Source organism: Centroberyx gerrardi, chromosome 4 (genome assembly GCF_048128805.1).
Source record: "Centroberyx gerrardi isolate f3 chromosome 4, fCenGer3.hap1.cur.20231027, whole genome shotgun sequence".
Classification (NCBI taxonomy): domain Eukaryota; kingdom Metazoa; phylum Chordata; class Actinopteri; order Beryciformes; family Berycidae; genus Centroberyx; species Centroberyx gerrardi.
Genome location: NC_136000.1, coordinates 12,418,902 through 12,442,031, shown reverse-complemented (window position 1 = coordinate 12,442,031; position 23,130 = coordinate 12,418,902). Strand labels below are relative to the sequence as shown.

The 23,130-nt window shown below is 43.5% G+C and overlaps 1 protein-coding gene across 2 annotated transcripts; it reads right to left on the bottom strand.

The window, feature by feature from the left end:
- Positions 1-2,269: 2,269 nt before the first annotated feature.
- On the bottom strand, positions 2,270-22,379 carry cd82b (CD82 molecule b). Of its 2 annotated transcripts, none has more exons than XM_071896659.2 (9): positions 22,286-22,379; positions 16,592-16,664; positions 15,260-15,332; positions 10,665-10,789; positions 9,585-9,659; positions 7,829-7,927; positions 6,478-6,651; positions 4,619-4,702; positions 2,270-4,385 (listed from the first exon to the last, which is right to left on the bottom strand). In XM_071896659.2, exons 2-9 carry the CDS (start codon positions 16,652-16,654, stop codon positions 4,308-4,310), a joined length of 771 nt encoding a protein of 256 aa, XP_071752760.1. In that variant the 5' UTR covers positions 16,655-16,664; positions 22,286-22,379; the 3' UTR covers positions 2,270-4,307. The 2 variants fall into 2 exon arrangements, with proteins under 2 accessions (XP_071752760.1, XP_078139012.1); XM_078282886.1 differs by having other exon boundaries at positions 16,592-16,661; positions 22,282-22,357.
- Between the last annotated feature and the right edge of the window lie 751 nt (positions 22,380-23,130).

Sequence of the window (23,130 nt, the reverse complement as noted above, 5' to 3'; positions counted from 1 at the left end):
TAATCTGCACCAGACAGGGACCTAACTAGGTATATTATAGCGTATGTGTGTGTGTGTGTATGAAAATGAGTGCCCATTAGATGGATGTGTGTCAGTGTGTGCTTCGCTGCTTGTTTATGCACGTTTCCTCAGACAGACTCAAAACAGGAAGGGTCTGTGCTGGGTCCATGCAGTGTCCGGATGGGGAAGGGGCCAGGCAGCCAGGTCAGTGAGCAGGTGGAGGTGGGGTCCATTGCGGGGTGATCGAGGGGGGGGGGGGGGGGGGTGTCAGGGGTTACCGCCTGAATGTGCCCATGACACACTGTGAACAGGATGCTGCTGCGAGAGAGGAAGAGGACAGCGCTTAGTGGGCAAACCCCCAGAGAGCCCTCCGCCAGCATCCGCATTGGATGAGCACCAATAGAGCGGAAAGCTCACTGTAAAAACACACACACTGATAGTGAGCCAAATAGTTCTGGGACCACATCCTGATGGACACACACACACACACACACACACACACACACACACACACCTCATTTTCTGTTACATAAAGCTCTGTGCAGTAGAGATGTTGTAAGATGCATGCACGCCCAGCATTAAGACAAGATACTATTACAAAAGTAGTATCGCCTCGAGGTGCTATTACACACTCACAAGAGACCCACTTCTTCAATCAGCATATTATTTCGGACCGCTCCAGGTTACTCAGTGCTTACCGAACACGTGGACTTGAAGTCTTCATTATTCATCCCATTATTTCATACAGTCTCAGTGGGCTCATCAGGGGGAAGCCCCCTCTGTCCCACTTCCTCCATCTTGGACCTGGTGACATTTATGTGGAAAGAAACAGAGGAGGTTTTCCTTCCTTGCACTGTTTGGCCTGGGTGGGCAGTGTGTGTTTGTATGTGTGTGTGTATGTGTGTGTGTGTGTGTGTGTGTGTGTGTGTGTGTGTGTGTGTGTGTGTGTGTGTATGTGTGTGTGTGTGTGTGTGTGTGTGTGTGTGTGTGTATGTGGGTGTGTGTGTGTGTGTGTGGTAGTTATGATCTGATGAATCCAGCAGGAGCAGTCTGTCCTGGCCATAAGCCCACTTAAGCCCGCTTTTCAGAAGCACATACACATACACATGCACACACAAATGCACACACACTTTTTTGTTCCGGTGGATAAATGATGAAGCAACAGAGTTAGCTTATCCAGATCCTGGCTGTACTGCGCCTCACCCACATCACACCAAACGCTTCACTAGCCTATATGGAAAAACAACTGTAAAATGGGACATTCCCCAACCTTGATTATCCCCTCGTTTAGCCTAAGGGCTGTTGCTCTTAAGCACCATAGGATGTTTTAAAGGAGAGGTTGAGGTGTAGCGCTCTATGTACTCATGATGAATGGAGCTCCCTGATGAGATGCGGCCCTGTTGAGGTACTCGAAACAGCCTCCTGAGAGCGCTACGCTGCACTCATTATGCCTCACCAAGTGTTAAGGTTAAAGTGTCACAGTCAACAGTGGATTGGATTAGAGAAACATGGTCATCCATGCTGTGATTCTTTTGTTTTGCTTTATAGCAGTGCTGGTGAGTCAGTGGTGTGGTGAGGTATTGGTTTCTAGCATGACATGACGTCATAGGGCACCTTTCTCTTGATAAGAGTCATCGCCCTTAAATCTTATGAGAAGGGCCCTATTGTTTTTAATGCGGAGGAAAATCCCTTTCTGTTATCATAGGGAAATGAATGGCTGTGGAGCTCTTTGTTCTGTTCAGCCTCAGGTTAGACAGACCTAATTTCAAACAGAAAAATGTCTAGACTAAATAGGCAAATTATCAGAAAATAAATGAACTAGCCCAAAGGTGTAGAACTAGGGAGGCAAAGGTTATTAGTGTTCTACCTGAAAATAATCTGCATAAAGCAGATATATAATTAAATCTGCCACTTCCACAAATCAAAAATTCAGACATAATTAATCCTTTCATAAAGCATCTTTTGTTTTACACTAAAAACATCATAAGCTGCTGAATTCATGCTCTCCTTTGCCTGTCTCTAATGCCTTAGTCCCTGAGCCAGTGACATTGTAAGTATATACTGCCATCTTCTGGCTGCCTTCAGTATAAAACTGATAAATGACCACGTGTTAAGTTCTAAGGAAATAAAGGGACTTTCCTTTAGATAGAATCTGCTTAGCAAAATAACGGTCTGTATCTCAACCTAACCTCTGTTACTTTAAACAAATGTTTCAACTAATGACATGAAATAAGACATGAAATAAGACAAGTGTTCAACTGATTCTGGTAGGTTCAGTTTATTAATAATTCTTGATAAAGAAAAGAAATGCACATTTTTTTTTTAAAACATGGCTTCTAGGTCCAGGAACATTTTCTTCTACCTAACAAAATACAGTTCTTTTTCTGTAAAAGTGTAAAAACATTTTAAACACACAATAAAAAGCCTTCATCTATATTTAAGTTAAATTAATGTTTAAATTTGGCAGGTCATAAAGTAGAGGCTGATTGTAACACTCTGATAGACTCCATTGTTCTTTTTATAACAAATGGCCAGTTTCCTCCCTCTTGTGTAATTGCAGCATGAGGAACACAATTTAAAATGACTGTTGAATTAAACTAATGTGAGATGCATGACAAATTACATACCACAAAAAACAGCAATCTATCCACTAAATTAACCATTAAAGTCGCCCATAATAGTCTGTTTGAAATGAAGTGGAAGAACTGAGATGGTGAGATGGGACAAGAAAACTCAAAGCAATATTTAAACACTTTTGTAGAACATATTTTAGCACACACATGGCTTTAGCTGCCTCAGAAATATAGTCACTAAGCTTCCAACATTTTTCTCTACTCTTGTTACCAATGATATAGAGAAGAGAATTAGGGTTTATTAGGTTAGTTTACACTGCTGCAGTCTTCATGTGTTATCACTATGATTAAATAACCAAGGTTTTCAAAATGAAAGCAGGAGTGAATGACTTCAGTACAGATACCTGAGGCAGACACTATGGTTGGTTGTCTGTTCACAAACTCATGCTATGTTATACGTGCTAAAAAATGAAAATATCGCTTTAAGAGGAACCAACAGACTCACTCGACAAACTTAAAGTTGGACTCCAATTTCTCTGATTCGGACCGAAATAGTGCTGACGAGCCGCTCTGGCAGCCACACTCTGTACATCATAAACAATAGAGTGGAAACAAAGAACAATAGGACTCTTAAAACAAGAGCATGTGGGTGACCGCTTTCCCATATAAAACGCTGACCAAGCACAGAAGTGCAATAATCCCTTACCAAAGACATATATACAGTTGTAAAAAAACAGAGATGACATAAGAATATAATAAAAAAGAACAAAAAGAAATAAAATACTCACTCAACACATCATACACACACAAGTACTTCATGCAGAACTATTCATTTTGCAAGCCACTGGTTACCAGTCAGACGCACCCGGGAGGAAGACAGAGAGGTGGATTACAGAGGTGGACAGAGGATGGATGGATGGGAGGGAGGAGGAGGAGGTGGTGGGGGTAAAGGGAGGCTAATATTAGGGCTCCTCAGTGCAAGGAGCTGATGAAAGAAGCCAAAGCCTCAACCACAGCAACCCTGCCCTGGCTCAGCCCGGGGGCCTCTCCTCCACCCTCTGCACCAAAAATACCAGCTATGGGATTACAGAGTGGGATTAATCCCTCTTGTGAGCATCCACCATGCACCCACCCACACCCTCCCATCTCCCTCTCATCTCCCTGCCTCAAGTTAGAGAGGATGCTCCAGCTCTCCGCTCACCAAATGTCACTAAAGTGCTCTCTCTCTCACAAAGACGGGGCTAACTACTAGTAGGATAAGCGCTTCAGGGAGGACAGCCAAGGAAAACGATACCACACAAAGAGTTCATTCACACATGAACATTATCATACTGTAAAATTCTCTGGCTCCCACCAAAATCCATTACCTATAGCTACAAGCGTCTCCTTAAAAAATGTATCATTTCATTAAGGATAAGACAAGAATGTGCACGCACTTGTAGGTTGTGGCCCGTGGTAAGTTGAGAGCGTATGTCCGAAAAAGTCCACGAGTCCAACAAGTGTGCCAGGCTTGATTGAAAGGTGTGTGTGTTTGTGTGACACATATGGAGTGAGGGATTTGCACAGCTGTCTAGGCAGGAGAAGCTTAAACGGTGGAGACAGCTGCCTCAATTTGTGTGTGTACAAAAGAATGTGAGAGAAGGAGAGAGAGAGAGAGAGAGAGAGAGAGAGAGAGAGAGAGAGAGAGAGAGAGACCGTCCATCTGTGTGGTGTGGCGCTGGTTCTGTCTTCAGCTCAGTACTTGGGTACTTTGGTATAGTCCTCCTGGACGACACTCTTGCACAGACACATGGACAGGATCATTCCCAGGAGCTGCAGAAGACAGAGATGTCAACTCAGTTATCAGAGCTAAAACTGACTGGAACACACACAAACACGTCAGAATTCCCCTATACACAGGTATATATGCACAGGCACTCACACATACACATACGCGCAACAACAGGCTTCCTATAAATAGAGGTATGAGAGGCTGTCGGGTCATATGGACAGCTAACATGCGCATAGTCCGCATATTAGAGCTACTACGGGGGAGAGACAGATACCTCGATAACCGCCACTCCGACACAGATTCCAAGAATAACTCCACAGTTCTCCAGGAGCCATCCCTCCACGTTGCTGATACAGCCCTAGAGAGATGAGAGAGAGAGAGAGAAAGAGGTTAAGAAAGACTCAGAAAGACAGGGGGTGGGGGTGGGGGTGGGGGGGGCAGGCAGACGTGCAGAGAGAGAGAGATGAATGGCTGCATGATCCCAGCCGGACATGAACAGAGCCTTCTCCAAACACAACTGCTGTCTTTGGACTGAGCCGCTGAGGGGAAGAATAACAGGGCTTAGCTGAGCTGTGGAAAACGGTGGACTAAGGGAGAGAGAGAGGGAGACAGAGAGAGAGAGAGAGAGAAAGAGAGAGAGAGGATTCTGAAACACACAGACCAAACAACAGCACAGCACAGCCTTCCTGGTGTTTGAACAAATCACACAGCACAAACAACACGCCTCAACTGTCAGTGTTCACTGGGCTGATTAAGTACGACCATACAGTCACACTGAGTTGGCAGCAGGAGTTACACAACATGAGTCAAATCAGGTTACATAATGTGTAAAGGTGTGAAGTAGTCTCACAGAACAATGCCGGCATAGCTGTCTTGTGTTCCGCCCTGATGAAGTAAACCGAGCCGCGGTCTAGACCTGAGGCAATTAGCATTCGCAAATAATTTGGGCATTTGTTTTAACCCTCCTGGGGCACAGGCTGGGTGGAGTTTATTACAGTATAACAATTTAGATGGTGTAAGGTGTCAATCACAGAAGAGTATAAAAAAACAAATATACTGACTTTCACATACTTCCAGGGTCCAAAATTAACACTCGCCAGTCGCCAAATGCGGGTAAATTTAGTCTTTGGCGAGTAAATTATGGAGACCACCCGGCACTCTGGCCGGTAGAAAAAAATGAATTTCCTGCACGCGCTGGAGAAAGCTGCTGGTTTGCTGTCACTTCAATCTGCTAGATCTGCCGTGCTGCGTGTGTCGTGCGTAGTACGTAATTGCGTCAGTCATCAAACCGCGCGATTTTTTGTTACAGTTGAAACAAACCCAGCCATGTGGAGATTTATTGCGGGAGTGGAGCCCCCAGGAAAGAGAAAGAAAACAGGTGAACTTCAGGCCGAAGAGAGCACTGCTGCCACGGCCAATGCAAGCGCCCCCTCCTCGTCTCATCCGCCGAAACTATCGAGGAAGTTCTGTGAGAGGTGGCGATACAATGATTCAGGTGCTCCAAGAACACGGCTGGAGTTTAAGGAGGGGGTCATGTTGAATACCACTGAATTTATTAATTCAAATGTGTTACACTTTAGTGTTGAAACAGTTGAATTAATATTTCTGCATACAGTTGATGTTACTACTATTATTACTGCACACTACTATAATATTGATTGAGAATCGCATATGAGACCAAGACGACATGCTAAATAGTAATAATAGCAAATTGCAATAGTAAAAAGCAATTTATTATTTTTGGCTGGTGAAAAATCTGTCTGGCCGGTACATTTTTTCATCTACCAGCCACCTTGGCAGGTAAGCCAAAAAGTTAATTTTGGACCCTGCATACTTCCTCTGATTGACTAAAGTTTCTAGCACTCATTTTACTGTCCGATGTCTTGAACCCTACCAATTGCATATTCCAAGCAAAAATTATACTTCTCTAACGATAAAATTTATTTGCAAACTACTATTACTATACAACTATTATTTGATCCAGGTCTGCCATGCTGGCATTGATACTATTCACTTATTTAGACTGAGATGTGACAAATAACATAAACAGTGATCAGTGTAGGTGCACAACTGGATTTTAGACATTGATTTTTAACCTAAAATGGTATTGGAGATTTTGTGAGTATTACGTACCGTTTCATAAACAGGAAGGTCTGCGGACAGGTTCTCACACAGACCCGTCTCCTTGATGTCAGTGCCGGGCAGAGTTTCGTTACGACAGGAGCAGGAGTAGAGGATCTGGGAGCTGTTCTTAATCCAGATGTTCTCGGACCAGTTACCTGGACCAGTCCACCCACAGCACTTCATCTGGTCGGAGGGAAGGAGGCGAGAGAGAGAGAGAGAGAGAAAAGGAGGTAAAGAGAAAGAGGGAGATGGAGATGGAGAGAAGGTTGAGTTTTAATTTAAAAAAATTATAAAAACTCTATAAAGCAAAATATTGGCAGGGGCAAAAAAGTACAAGAAGAGGACAAAAGAAAGAAGAGAAAGCAATAGCAAGATTTATGGCACATCAAATGAGATTAATATAAAACTGTCAAATCCATTGCCACAGTGAAGGAGCATTCCAATTGTGTTGTTTGAGACCAATCCCTTCTTGGCTGCTGTTCCCAACAACACCACAGGGGAAAGAGGCTTGGCAGGAGAGAGAGAAAGAACGAGGGGGGAAAGAAACAGGGCAGAAAACACAGAAAACTTTGTCTAACAGTATCAGAGCATGGTGCTGTCTGACTTCAAGTTGTTATAGACTGTTAATTTTATTTGCTATTTGCTGTTATTTAGTAGTACTTTAGTGTTTTATAGTTCTGCATCGAAGTGTCGCGTTGCTACGCTGTAGGTGTCTACACCTACAGTCTATGGTAGTCTATGGCAGTGTCGTGTTTTGTTAGCATGGAAGTAATAACAACAGAAGTAGCAGTGTTTACATTCTCTGACACTCATGTTTTGGGATGTTTCTCACTATGAATTCAGTGACATCTGATACTCTTTATAACTTGAGGACAAGGTGTCGTACAAATGAACATATTTGCAAACCTCCTCAGCTAGTCTCTCTTCGATCTGCTCCATGTTGTCTTCTCTATCGGTGGATCAATATTAACCGGATAAATGTAGGAGGAAATATGAAGCGGGCCAATCTCAGTTCTCGTGAGTGAGTTTCCACCAAATGGCATATGTTAATGCAACCTGTTGTAGCATATTTTTTAAATGTTTCTTTATATTGTAATGATAATATTGGCATTACATGGTCTTGTGCTACTTCTTGCATGAAGAAGGTACTAATGGAGCAAGCAATGCAAGTCATCTCTTTACTATAGCTGACTTGTTTAATATGTTTATTTTGTTCCTTTTATATTACAGCACTAGCTTAAGAAAAGTGCTATATAGTTAGTTAGTTGCTTTAGTCTTATTCAATTACTATAGTACAATGGCTTCCACTCTATAGAGTCATGCGGCTGTTCCCCTCTGGGCCTTGGTCGAGCCAACTCACCGTCCTCTGGATGTAGTCCCATGTGTGTTCTGTGGTCCTGTTCTGCCCAGTGTAGTTGACCAGCATACCCTTAATGATGTTGGACATCTCGTATTTCAGCTGGGGAAAACCAATGAGGATAGGATATCAATAACCCATAGTGTACACATCACAGTAATTCATAATACACACAATACTGATGATCAGTTTACAGTGCACACAAATAATATGAATGGTTATGTTTATTTGTGTATTGGTTTGTGAGACACAGAAAACAGTGAGTACACATTCTAGATAGCAGTTAATCTCAGGTGCAGGGTAAAAACTAAAGACAGTGCTGAAGAAATGAAAACATCCACTCACGAAATCTTGCCCCCACTAAGATTTTCTGGTGCAACCTTTTAACCAAATGTTTCATCAGGCAATATGTGAGCTAGAATTGCTTGATGAAGTCCTGTGTTGGGCTGAAACATTGCACAAGTACAGCTTAGAGGGAGCATGATTCTGTGTTTATGTGTGTGTGGAGTCACAGTACAGTGGTAGGGAAGTATCTTCAGAGCCCTACAGGAGACGAGCGAGAGCCTCACCCTGTTCTGGGAAAGGGCACCACCCTGCCCTGTGGTAAACCTTAAACACAGGGAGCATGTCTAGGCTAGGGACACACACGTGCTCTCACAGACACACACACAAACACACACACACGTTCGTAAGCACATACACCCAACTGAAAGGCAAACAGCTGAAAAGGCGACGGCAGCCTCCACCTATCCCGAGTCCTGGAGGGGTGAGGCTGATCATGGGAATGGCTTTAGAAATGCTAGGAGACAATGGCCGAGTTCACGAAACATGAAACCGGTCAGAGGGGTTGGTGTGTTCAAACACAACACTCCCTTTATGCAAAGTGCAAACACGCAGGCTGCATAGTTTATTACAGTTTGGTATGGTTCTTCAGATCAAAACAGAATGACGTTGAGCTTGAATGCCCCTTTTCAACCCAGAGCAAAGACTAGAACATATTCGATCAACCCTGGTGAGTTGCTGATCCCACCTGTAGGGGGCACTGTGCCATCAGAGACTTCACTGGCAAGTGGTTTCTATCTCTGGGATGATAATTACCATCGTCCCAGATGTGGCAATATTAGACATACCAGTTAAATATGTCAGCAAATGACAGCAGCTTTAGCCCCGCTCACCCACTATGAACTTTTGGTTCTCTCTCTCTCTCTCTCTCTCACAAAACACAAACTCAGCGGGGGAACCAAGAGAACAATGGAAACATACAGTGCAGGAGCCTCAGTGCTACTTCCTCTAGAGATGTCACATATATTCCACAGCCCACCTGCTCTGTCTCACTTTCGACCAGTATCCAGTGACATCAATCACAAACCCACACCACTGTCACTTTCCATACGCGGAGCTAACTGTCCATTTCATCACGGGATGTCGGGGGGCTTCCTAACAGGCCTTAGTCAAGACTAAAATGCAGCCAGCCACAGCTGTGAAGGCGGGGGCGCGGGAATGCCCAGTCGGTCCCAGCTGTACTGAGGGAAGGAAGGATGGTGAGAGGGAGGGAGAGAGCATGGGAAGCAGGGGGAGGAGGGTGAAAGAGGACGTAAAATTAGGGCAGAGAATGAAGTGAGAGGAGCTAGGAAGACAGAGTAAGACATAAAGACAGAAGGACAAACGAAGAGGGAAAAGAGACAGTAGGAAAGAAGGGGAGGGAGAGATGCAAAGAGGGAGATACTATTATTATTAGAGCTAGGTAACAGTGACTCACCCGATCCCTTTGGAAGTAAATGAGCACTCCAGCAGTCACCTGGGCGATGAGGATGAGCAGGAGGCAGGTGAAGTACTGTGGCGGATAAAGGGACACAGCATTATAACAACATTCACAATCAAAGCCCACAAAACACTGGCATCACTGCGATTTGAGGAGAAAAATATTAATGTGCAGGCCATGTCTACAGAGAATATCAAGCAAGGATGTGATCAGCACACACACGAAACAAACAGGAAAAAGTAGGAAATGAGTAATCTCCCATTAGAGTTGGCGATAAAAAAATCCTAACAAAACCAGTGAAAAAAACAAAAATAAAAATCACTTCCCTGGGCAAGGCAGACATTGTTACCTTTCATTTTCGTTTGCCTTTAATCTGTGTTTAGAGATACAGCGTCTTAAACATAATCTCTGAAGCCTTAACAGAGGAACAGTGTAAGCCATTAAGGATCCTTCCACAGTAATGTCAGTATGTCTCACTTAAGAGTATAGGATTTCACATAGAGTAAGAGGTGGTGTGTGTGTGTGTGTGTGTGTGGGATGGGGGGTGGAGGGTCCCCCGTTGGAGTAGGCTATGGGCCGCCAGCTGGTCATTGTCACTGGGGGGAAGTAGGTCACCGTCGTTTCCCTGTTAACCCCTAGCAGGTTTAAACCTTTAGAGGTCATGCACCCATCCCCACTCTTCTCTGTACCCCCTAAGTCGTCCCCCCCCCCCCCCCCCCAGGCCACACATAAGCAGAAATGATGAAGGGCTTTAATGTCACGAGGAATCATGCATTCTTAGCTGTGCATGGGATTTCAAGCAGGTGCATTTACATAGAGGTTTCATATCTCGGTCTCAGAATAAAAATAACTGTATCTTTTGTGTATTTTCAATGGTTGCATAGCAATTGCAAATATACAGTGGGTAGGCCTGTGTGCTAATGAGTGCACTGTGGTTACATCTTAAATGAGTCACACAGTTTTAGGTTTAGTTGTTTGAATGGCTTATCTATTGTAGTGAAGGTGTTGTTCTCTATGAGTACGAAGCCAAGCTATAGCATGCCGGCATGAGAGCTGGAGGTGATTGTAACGCCTCACCAGGCCCAGCAGACAACGGATTTCATAGATGGCTCCTATGCAGCCGAAGAAGCCCATGGCCATGGACAGGGAACCCACGCCGATGAGGATGTAGGAAGCCACCTTCAACGTGTTTGACGACTCCTCTGGAGGAACACAAGCACAAACACACAGGATGGAGTCAACTATTTGGCACACCACAGAACCACACATGCAAAGTGCACACATACAGTACTACCAAGTGACAGTTTATTATGCTACAGCTTTACAGCTAATCTCATAGTGCATGTTTAACACAAACATACATACAACCCTATGGAGCACAGAATACACTGACACATATAATCTTGTCTAATAATGCAAGAGCACTGAGGACCTGATCTCTGCTCTTTTTATTCCACTGCAACCACAGTGCGTGTTTGCAAACAAATCTGGAGCTCAGAGGTTGGCCTACTGCACACACAAGACCATGTTGATACAGCGAGCCAAAAAAAGCTTCACAGAACAAAGCTTCCATGTTGAATTCGGAACATTCTAATGCTTCTCTCCCCTAAAGGATCATTTTAATAGTCCACCAGAAAGAGCTGGACCAAGACAAGGCAATGTGGGGAGAGATGAATTGATTTCCCTCTTTGGTATGTAGAGCGGGAGAGATCCAGGAGAAAGGGGGTGGGAACTGGAACGGAAGATTGGACGGTTGGAGAGGAGATAAACTGGAGCCATTATGTGGCTGTGTTTTATCTGGGCTGGAGAAGCTCCAGAGAGCAAGAGCTTGGTCTGCAGATGAAGCCTGGATCTGGGCTCTGTGATATGGCTCCAACTCCCAGAGATTCCTGGTTCAAGCAAACCAGCCAGCGCCATCGGATAACTCACCCCCGACCATTGGTGGAGAAGCTGACAGCCACAGCAGCTGATCCACCACTGCTCCACGAATACAATGCAATGTCGCTTCAAAGCCTTGGCTTGCTCACGACGACGCTGAATAGACGTAGTTATTCCAAATCCCTGTGTCATATTATCTGTTGATTCTCCATGCAGAAATCATGAGATAAACCCTGACAGATGGACAATATGAATGAATAATTCCACATGAAAACTTGTAGCCTTTCCAAGTAGAACTCCACTGTATAAGTTTGTATGACTGTATATGTACACCCAGCCAAGCAGCCGACATGAAGACACGTGTATGTACGCCCCTGCTTCTATATGGGTTACAAGAACGACACACTCCTATGTCATGGTGGTTTGAGAGTAATTGAAAGCTAAAAGGTTGATTGGGCCCTCCACCTTTTTTAAGTAGAGAGCAGGCACCATATAGAGTGTGTGTATGTGGCTGTAGGGTAGCATTTAAAGAGGGGCAGAGAAACATATGATCTATATTCAGCACTCCCTTGCAGCGCGTTACACCATTTCAGTCTGTCGCTCTGTCTTTTACACACACACACACACACGCACACACACACACACACACACACACACACAGAGAGACAGCCTGCGTCAGCAACAGCCACAGCAGAGAATATCCACTTGGTTCCTTAGAAATAGGCATCAGATAGAGACTTTGGGGACGTGTGCAATGCTTAGTGTACCAAACGTCTCACCACTAACAGAGATTCACTCTAGAGATAAAGAGCAGCAGCAACACAAGTCTTAGTTTTGCAAGACTTAAGACATGTGAGGGACTGCTGTGGCTCTAGTCACGGACAAAAAAAATCAATATCTGTGGCAGAGATAGAGCAGAGAAAACAGTGAAGCAAAAAGTTTAATTGTGGGAACTAAAACCGTGATAGATGTTTGTACACATTTCCCCTGCAGCCCTACGCTTAACTCAACACTTCCCAATAAAAATATACACCCTGGGGTTGGAGGAAACACTATGCAACACTGATGCAATCTCAAAACAAATTCTGAACATGGGCTAGGATAATGCCTAATAGGAATAGTTCCTTGCCAGGAACAGTAATATTCCTGGCAAGTTAATAGCAATGCATCCATTCTTTTTGATTGACATACATACATACTGAAGGGAAATCGGCAGCACTGACTTTTACATTTTAGCTCTTTTCAAAACTCAAACAAGCGTTTTTTTCTCAGACTCTCCACCAGGTGTATCCAAATTGCAGAGCAACAGATACTTACAAGCCCTCCTCTGTTGGGCTAGCATCTGTGTGTCTTCTGTGGTAATGCTAAAACATAGCTTTCTCCTGAAGTCAGCATGTGTTTGCCTGGTTACTGCGCTGCTCTGTCTTGTACTATGGCAAGTTTCCATCTAGGTCTCTGCTGGATATTCCAAAATAGTTCCTCGGGTGGTTTCCACGGAAATTTCCATTTAAAGAGGCAAGAATCATGGTGCCCTTTAAGAAAGTTGCTGAGGGAGGAGGGAGGACTGTTTGGTATTGCAGGTCCTTCTGTAAACACGGCCAGAGCCACACATTCATAGTCTGTGTACAGTGGGAGAAAATTAATGCCTGACATTATATACAGATTTAAGTTGTAAACATAACTAGATCAACGTTGAGCTGAATTTCTAAAGTTAAAGGTTCCGATGAAATATGATTTTCCAACCTGGTACTCTGTTTGGAACATTGGAAAAAGCTTCAGAATTGTTCTGCAGCATACCTCCACATTGTGCTTTGGCGCACTCCCCAGCTCATAGACCTCCTCTCCAAGGCCTAGTTTTGTTTAAACACAAGGCAAGCTGTGTTTTGGCAAGTGCCAGCATGATAAACCCAAGATGCCATGTCACATTGGTAAACTATTAACAGCGCTGCACTGATAGAGAGGAGAGTATATTGAGGGGAAGGTGACATTTTAACTGAAGAATAGGAGTGAAACCAAAACATTCCAAAAGTCCCCCTGAAGAGGTTGGGACAGCTGCAAAGGGCTCTATTAATATAACTCATAAAGAATGGAAACTGAAAACACTGAGATCCTGTTTTCAGTTATGCTATGGTACAACTTCTGAGGAGAACCCAGAGAGTCAATAAACAAAGCTGCCTGCTGCTTTGGTTTTTGTCTCTCTATGGAGAGTAGCAAGGGAGGCTGGGAATCCATGGACCCATGGAGGAGCTGAGGAGGACCCACCCTGGGTACAGGGAAGAGAAACAGGAGTATAGAAGGTCACCAGGCCCCCATATAGGAAGGGAAATCCTCAGAGTATCAGCGAAGCAGGATCTCAGCTATTTCTGGAGGAGCTGCTGGATTATCACAATAGGACTGGGGCTGGCAGGGATGGCAGAAAGATACTGTACTGCTTTCTATGCTCCAGACGCCCGACCAGCGATAAGCAGACCCGGCTCAGCAGTGACCCTGGAGCGATTCCACTGAGGGCAGTGGCCTTGAGTGCAAAAATATGAGCCAGAGGAAGATAGGACCCAGTATGACGGGTACAGGAAGCAAGGCCAGTTCTGGTCAGTCTTTTGTCAAAACTCCAGTCTTCTCGCAACTCATTAGTCAAAGCAGCATGAACGTTCAGACTAAATATAGACTTCTCCAGCTCTGCTCAGTCCTTAGAGAGGGCCTTGCTCTTCCAGAAACTTCACATACAGAAGGGCTAAACAAATTCAAAGTGTGAACTGGAATTAAAACCAGAGTTATGTGAAAAAAAACACTCCTGTTTAAGAGCAGTAAATCTCATATAGTCATTAAAAACTGCTGTGTTTGACTTCCAAGCATATTAACTTGCCAGATAAGAAATAGAAAGAATTCTTCTTTATAGACTGACGTTGGGAGAACAACTCCACTGCTGCTCTCGGCAACGCTCCATCTGGGCTGAGCATACTGAAAGCATTTATAACGAGATTTATGGTAGTTTGAGTTTCCATCCATGGTTCCCTGTTCTGTTCAGGCAAGGCTGAAACCGGGCTTCATTATACTTTCTGCAGTCTCTTCATTCTAGATAACCTGTGATTTAGTTCATCTGTGACAAAGCTAAAAAATTTGGTTTCTTTATCACACAGTTTCTCCACTGCCTCCTACTCACGCAAGAGGGGTCTAGAAATAGATGTGTAACAACATCTGTGAGGGTGTGAGAATGTGTTGGTGTACCTCTGCAATCTGGGGAGGTGAGAGGTTGTGAACAGGCAAGTTCAAAGTACATCTCAGTAACCCACTGCTGGGAAGTAAGCTGCTATTTTCAAACATAAGATGAAACACTTGAGATGCCTTGATACTCGTGTTTACAGTGAGAGCCTGTCACCTCCTGTCACTGACCCAATACCCTTTCACTGTGGATGTGTGTGTATGTCTAAACAGAATGCTACTTTCGAATGGTTGAGGAAGTCATCAGCTTTCGGTTCCGAGTCAGATTTTTGGTGCTTTTGCTGCGAACATCCCTCTGATTTTATTGCCTGCTTCCCTTGGGTCCGTGGGAATGAGGCCAACAAGATGAAATCCACATAAGCTGCACAGAGCAGGCCTGGGGTTTTAGGATTTGACAAGCACACTCGCCAATCTCTATTTTCACTTTGCTCTGTGCTCAGAACAGCTGAACTTACATGGGTCAAAAAATGCTGAATGTTTGCTGACGTGAGCGTTTCACTGTAGGACGTGGCAGAAGGACTCTGTAGGTGTGTGTGTGTGTGCATGTATGTGTGTGTGTGTGTCATATCACTTACGTAGAACAGCAATGAAACTCTGATTATCAAGGAGAACCCACAGCCCAAAGCCCATGATCAGTGCTCCAAAGATCTGTGGACAACAAATTGAAAAGAGTCAGATAACAGGCTTGAGGATGTAAGGCAGACATGCAAGAGATAAAACAAAGGGTTTGTGTTGGTGTGTCTTAAAGAGAAGGCTGTATGTTTGCTTCCCCACTCTTTCACATCTGGGACTAATCAGATCCTCTCCCTTCTCTCTGTCTCTCTGTCTCTCTCAATCTCTCACAGCTAATTGAGGGAGGAAAGAGGATGTGGATGAGGATCAAGAGATCCACTTTGCTGGCAATTAAACACATGCCATCAACAGTTATATTCACTGAAGATCTACCAGTCATACTCAGTCCACAATCACCCATTTAAAACAGCAAACTGAGCAGTGTAACTAAGGATCAAGGGGTCAAGATCAGCAGCAGCAGCAGAAACAAGAAGAATCATCACTTCTGGACCGGAACACTCTGGCAGTAGTTTTACCCCTAATACCCTTGTAATGAGGTTAAGAAGCTCCGAACTCCTGTGTAATTAAGAGGGTACTTGTTTAGGAGACGTGGGGCGCTGTAGTGGGGGCTAAATCCATAGATGAGAGGGTCTGTTGATTCACCAGCTTCCCCCTTGAACCCCCACTCCCCCACCCCACAGTGGTAATTAGAGCCCTGGTTAAGAGCTGTTCATTTGGAGGGACTGTTGAGCTCCTGGCAGCCATCATTAGCCCACCACTTCCTGGCTGCCCCTAGCCTCCACTAGTCTCCTCTATATCCACACACTGACACAGACACACACGCTTCCTATTAGACACCAGTCGAGTCAATGTTCACATCAAAAGGTCTGTGTCAGGTTTATAGCTGGAGACTCACTGGAAAGGTCCGGACATCCTTGGTGCAGAGTTTAAAGAGAGGAGCAGTTGAGTCAGTTTTAGGAGAGTCTGGGGTTTTATCAACCCCTGGACCTTATGTTGTGGCTGGTGTGAGACAGGAGGCAACAAATAGAAACCATCTGCTCTTTCTCAGACCTGGCTGTGCTGCGGTACACCGTAAAGCCTCTTCCCCAGGTAGAGCCACAGGTGACATTTCCCTATGTATCTCCGCTAATCTCTGGTTCTATTTGAATAAGGAGGCCTATTCAAATAACAGCCAACAGCTGAGAGGCACAAAGAACACATCTACATATTTCTATCTTAGATCAACAGTGCTGCAGAGTGAAAGTCCTGTGATGTGGGTCAGACGGTGCGAGCTGTGCCTCTCTAATTACTGCAGCATGGCTACTAAGTAGTGATGAAGGAATGTGGCCACTTACAAAGAAGAGGAGGTTGAAGAGGAAGAGGAAGTACTTGGTGGCTGTGATGCATCCCTTCCCCATGGTTGCTCTTCTGGAAGAGAGACATACACAAATGTTATTGGTTAAATTGAACAATAGATGGTGGTACAGTATATCACAATATAGTGTGGCAAACAGATAAAGTACAGCAGTCCAGAAAGATAGATAAATAGATAGACAGATAGATAGATAGATAGATAGATAGATAGATAGATAGATAGATAGATAGATAGAGAACAGGGAGAGAGAAAGAGAAAATAAGAGATGCCTTCAGATATTTAAACTACGCAATAGGGGTATTGATTAAACAGAGCTTTAATCTTCAAAGCAGCAACAACATCGGCCTAATTCATTTTCAACAGGCATGTTTCTCCAGTCACAAACATCCCAACATACACTAATCCCCACTTTTGCATGACAACAACTGGCTTGTTTTCTTAGGATATTATGTTATATGCCAGTATTCCATGCGTATGAGAACCAGCTTGTTAACAAAGCCAGTTTGGTCCTGACAAACAAGAGGAACCACCCTGGTGAGACAAATTGGAAAGAAGACCACTTCAAAGAGAACAACGGAGAAGTCATGATGACTGTGTGGTCAGCATTAGAGACCATGTGGTCAAGTATGCAATTGTCATCACAAGCAGAAGGAAACCAGCCCTATTACAACTGCGTTTACTGACAACACCAGGCCTGTAGCAATGAAACAAAGTGTTTAACAGCCAACTTTATGAAGCATGTCAAGCCTATAAATGAGAGCATATACGCCAAAATCAACAGGTCTGGCTGATGTCATACGACCACATAACACAATAATGTTGTGAATCAGACACTCGTGACAAGTTGAGAACAGTAGCCGTCAGTTTTTACTTGGGGCGTGTTACAGCAACAGATGCCAGTCACACCAACAGATGTCAACATTGTTTTGCTATGATCAGTTTACCTCTCAAACTCATCCACAGGTGTGATGCACACAAAACGCCTATGCACCCACATACGCACCTACAGGAGTACACAAACACACGCCTACAAACATGGCTAGGTGCCATGAACAGACGTAACAGTGAGAAACAATTTCCTGTGAGAACCACCTGCATAGGCCCGCTGCACACACAGGAACTCGGGTTCTGAAGCTCTCCGGCAACATGATTCAGCCTGTGCTCCAGAAAACCCAAGAAAATATTTACCACCACCAGACCTTTTCCTACAGTGAAAGCACTGAAAATATAACCAGCCATTGTGGTTATTTGAAGAGTCTGAAAATATCCTATGAGGACAACTCCCCATGTATCAGATGACAAGCTGTTCTCCAAGCCTCCTTTCCACATCCAAACTGTAAGTTCTTCCTGAATGCACATTGTGATATCCTAGGCTTGTAACGATGTGCATTTGAACAGTTCTATTCCAAAATGCATAAATATATTGATTTTGGAAAATAAATTATTACCTGAAGTTCATCATTTAATTTCTCTAAAATATAGAGGATCCAGTCTGTAGTGTTAAATTTGATCAACCAAGGATTTAAAATACCTACTATCATTTAAAAAGGTCCCATAACTTTCACTGTTTTGTGCTATGATTGTAAGAGTAGGTGTCAATTTTTTCTAGTGATGAATATCTCATTTTGGAACAAAACTGTACACATGCTCATGGCACAGCATATGAGTGTTGCGCAAGGCATTGTAGGTGTGCAAGAACTTTTTATCTTTTTGTACAGTGTTGGGAAATTTACTTGAACTATTTCATGACGGCCAAAGTGGATAAGTCAGAATATCAACTTCTCTGCAGAGTAATGTCTTGTATTACCCGTTATATTACTTTTAAGTTACTTTCAAAGTAAGTTGTATATCTGTGTATTCACCAAAGCGAAAAGTTAAGCAGAATGATGTCACAGATGCTATCTCTCTTCAATGCTTCTTGACAGGAACAGGAAATTGTTGAAGTTACACCATAATTACAAGACATGAGTTAACAGCTCTGCTGTACAACACTCTTCTGAATGTGATAACATGCCATTTACTTGCCAGTTTTTTAAAACAATGTGTTATATTACCAGGTTACTCAATAGAGTGTACTGTAACACACTGTTACAGTAATAAGGTCTCCACAACACTGGTTATAAAGACATTCAGTTTTCTATCTTCCCAGTTAGATTAATTAGTCAGTAAGCAGCAGGATGAATAAAGCACAAAAAGCTGAGGACAGACCAAGTAATAGCAGTGGCATTGCTGGGAACATCAATTAGACAGTACTCCCTGATGCACATTAATTAACTGTAGTTAACATATGACCTGTGCCCATCCCTTCCACTGTTCCCTGTCCTCACTCCCAAATACTATGATCAATTCTGCATCTACCAAGATGATCGACTTACAAATCTCAAACAGAGATCAGACACATGGACAAACATGAATGATACTGTAGTACCTTACATGCCTGGCTAGGTTTACGCTACATGTGGACCACACGTTCTGTAGTCTAGGTCTATCAAATGAGGGCTGACTCTTAGTATCAGTGTTACTAACCAACTTAATTAGGCTATTAATGGTACCAGATAACCTAAACACCAATACAATGCCATGTTTACAACATTTAACCCAGTAAAAAGCCTAAACCACATAGCAAATACCCCTACAAAGTAGATAATCTTTAAAGGAGATTGTTGGTCTTTATGTGTAGATGGTGAGCAGCAGTGCAGATTTAAGCAGGCTTAGTTATGAGTACCATTGTTTGTTGACTGAGCCCAGTTCATCTGAAAACAATTCCTAACAATGCCCCAATGCTATTTGGTATATTTTTCAAACAGTAACTTAAATAGGTTAACAGGCCTGTGTTCTGAAGAGAAGTGGCCAGTTGACCATATGCTACTGCTTGAGGTTCACAGCAATGCCAAGCCAAACCATGAATTCACTCAGATTTAGTCTAGAACTTCCATGCAAGCAGACAGACTGAGCAGACAAATAGTGGGGCCATTTCATAGCATTGTCTTTGTTGTCAGCCTGCCTGAGCAAGCCTAATCCCACTGTACTCACTGAAAGTGAATGACAAATCTGTTCCTAAGTTAAAAAAAAAATAAGGCTGGAAACTGCAATGGAAATTGTAAACAGTGCCAAACAGCAATTGCAAGGAACTGTACTGTTATGACCCTGTTCAACGGGTAGTATCCATAATCCTGCCATAACCAAAATCAAAAGAGAATGTGGTTTATCTGACGTCTGAAATGGGATAGGAGAAAAACGCTAGACCAAGCTAAAGTCCTCTAGCTTAGGATGCAATGAACACGTTCATAAAAGAACTGACTTGCCCTTAGAAAACTGCAAATGAGTCACCTGGACCAAATTCCATTACCTCATACGACATTTTTTTTCCTTCCTTGCCCCATTTCCCTCCCCATGGTTTGTCATGAGGTGCATTAACTATCACATGGTGTTCAGTGGGTACTCAGATGGGTGGTCCAATGAAATCAGTGTTGGTTTATTATACAAAGAGCCAGTTTAGATGTATGGGGTAAAGACAGGATTATGAGGACAGCATGTGGTGGGTGGCATCAACTGTGCCAGTAATGCATCCAGGACGGATCAACCACAGACCTATTGTACCCAAAAAGGCAGGCAATGTGCCAAACTCCATCTACCACCTCCTTCATTCTGATACGATATGACCCATTTACACATCTGTGAGTCCATTACGCTAAGTTACACCATCCTGGTACTAAAGCCCTTAATAGCATGATAAATTCCTGCTTAAGCATCTGCAACAATGCAGCTTGACCTTATAGAGACATGTAGCTCAGGGGCTATGGTGGCAATTCCATGACAAAACTCACAAGAATAAGTGTGAACTTGCGAGCAAGCAAGAGGACTGCCCACGCAAGGAAATGGCCCCACTCTACACGCATGAACCTCCAGTGGGAACTTTGTCTTTGTGAACAATACTGCAGCTTGCAATCAGAAATCCATATTTGAGCACACGCACAACCTGAAGGTGCAAGCAAAGTTCATTCCCCCCACACACAATTACTCTGCTCTCCAAAGCCTTTCTTTCTGTGCTCAAGTACAAGAGGACGAACTGTCACAACTTTGCAAGAACTGGAACCCTGATGAAGGCACGATGCCGAAACGTGTTGGTTTTCACTGCATCAATTACAGTTTTTTTGAAGAGCATCCATCGGCCTCCAAGAGTAGCTGATTTTTTTTCCATTTTTTCTGTGCTCCAGTTACATTTAGTTTGGACAGTCAGGGGCAGGCTCAGGCCTGGGCCTATAAAATCCACCACCATTGTCCGAAACTGTTGTGATTGGCAGTCTGTTACCCTCTGAGGCAGAAAAAATGGCAGCGCCCTTCTAGAACAGAGGTTATGAAAGCCCTGAGAGACAATTGAAAAAAAAAAAACTGGGATTCTCTTGGGGGATCCAATAATCTAAGTTACGTCTAATTTTGTTTCTCCTGTGTGATAACTGGATCCCCAAAGAAAATCTCCTTTTTTTTCTTCTGTTGCCTCTCAGGGCTTCCATACATGAGCCACTGCTTACAACAAAAAAACACCTGCCTGCTTCTACCCCTCCATTCTTTATCTTCATTTTAATCTGCATTGAAGGTGTTGGCCAATGAACCAACCAATGAAATTTATGGATACAATGACCCAGCACTACGTGATCCTATAAAAAACAAGGCTTGGAGGGCAGATAAAAGTAATTGTGTGTGGGGAATGAACTTTTCTTGCTCCTTCGGGTTGTGTGTGTGTGTGCTCAGATATGGATTTCTCAACTATCTTATTCTTGGGAGTAAATGCCACCATAGAAGAAGCTTACAGACATTTTCCTGTCAAGATACATAGATCATTTTGTCCCAAAGAAGCTCCTATTGATATGTTTGTTATCAGATGATTTTGTAGATTAATTACATCACGGTCTGTACTGTAGGAGTGGGCAGTGAACCCATTGATGAAAGCAGTCATGCTCATACATTCTCCATTTAACTATTTCTCATTTTGCTGCTGCGGGACCCCCTGAAACCCTTCAAGAACCCCTGGAGGTCCCCAGATCTCACTTTGGGAACCACTGACAGACATATCCTACTTGAAGATTTTCATCACAACAGTTAGTTTTAGTTTAGTTTTTGCTTTGGAGTTTCTTTGATGACCACAAACAGAAATAGCTAGTTCAGCCACATAGTCTGTAAAAAAAAAACCCACCAACCCTTTAACGTTACATGAATACACAACACAGCGGCGTTAACAGATAATTCACACAAAACGTTAAGACATGTGACCAGACAGCTTGCTACAAACTGAACACTTTTCTATTAAATTATCCCCCTTGAACATACATGGTGACAGTTGACTAGTGACCGTTAACGTTAATGTAACTGAGCTTTAGCTGGCTCATTCAAATGTCTACTGTACAAAACGCACTGCTAGTAACTAAGGGCAACACACTTCGAATAATCATTAGCTAGGTTACCTGTAAAGTGCCTTCCCTTCAACAGCCTGCACAGTAACCGTTGGTGTATTTAAGGTTAACTTGGGAGAAAATTTAACCAGAACGAGTGGTTTTAGGCTAGCTAGAAAGTTTTCCAAAGCCAGGAGACGGCGGCTACCACAGCAAGTTGACATCCACGCGTAATCTTTCGGTTATTACTAACTAGGTACAAGTGAAAAATGATCAATACTCACGTTTTTTTTCCTCCAAAAAGTATGTTGTGAGAACAGTTGGCTTAAGGGGGGACTGACCGTCTTCTGTCTTGTTGTGCGTCTGACTGAGCCGCTGTCTGCCTCCGCTAGTGAGAAACAAGATGTGTGTGTGTGCGCAGTGTGTGTGTGTGGTGGGTGAGTGAATGAGTGAGTGTGTGTGTGCCTGGGAAAGTGTTCACACCCCCACCGTGCGGCAGACAGGGGTTACTTCATTAACTCTTTCCTGTCCACTCCAAAAAAATAAATAAATAAATAAATAAAAAAACACAGAATTGCACTCATTTGTGTTTTTGTGCAATTTAAGACAACCGGTTTCGCTTACGTCTATGTCAAAGCAGTTCAGGAAATATATATATGTTACTGGGTCAATAGGGCAAAATGCATTACACCCCATCCTGCAAGATGCATTGAAAGTTGTTCGAAAAAAAATATTGTTCCCACCATGACTACAAAAACAAACCACGATTCAATATATTAAGCGGGAAGTACGGGAAGAATGCATACAGGGCCACATGGGAGCTTTTTGCCCATAAACAACCCTAACCACACACATTTCCTGCCTAATCTCCCTTTTCACCATTTGCCCAGTGTGTGTGTGTGTGTGTGTGTGTGTGTGTGTGTGTGTGTGTGTCAGAGAGCGATATGGGATGGGACAAGTCTTTCAGGTAGAGTGATTGGAAGTGAACCTTTGCATGCAGCAGACCTAAAGGTGATCATGTCATGACACCCAAACAGAAAACAGTAAACAATGGGTGAGATAGATTACATAACAGCTCTCTAGTTTCTATCTGTTGAGATTTGTCAGGGAGTAAATATCAGTTGTAGGT

What these genes read in the sequence shown, in the direction of transcription:
- cd82b (XM_071896659.2), bottom strand. Translation starts at nt 16,654, where the DNA reads ATGGGGAAGGGATGCATCACAGCCACCAAGTACTTCCTCTTCCTCTTC. An exon ending in TCTTCAACCTCCTCTTCTTT is followed by an intron (nt 15,333 to 16,591) that starts GTAAGTGGCCAC and finishes TGTTGTCCACAG; the next exon opens with ATCTTTGGAGCACTGATCAT. An exon ending in TCCGTTGTCTGCTGGGCCTG is followed by an intron (nt 9,660 to 10,664) that starts GTGAGGCGTTAC and finishes TATCCGCCACAG; the next exon opens with TACTTCACCTGCCTCCTGCT.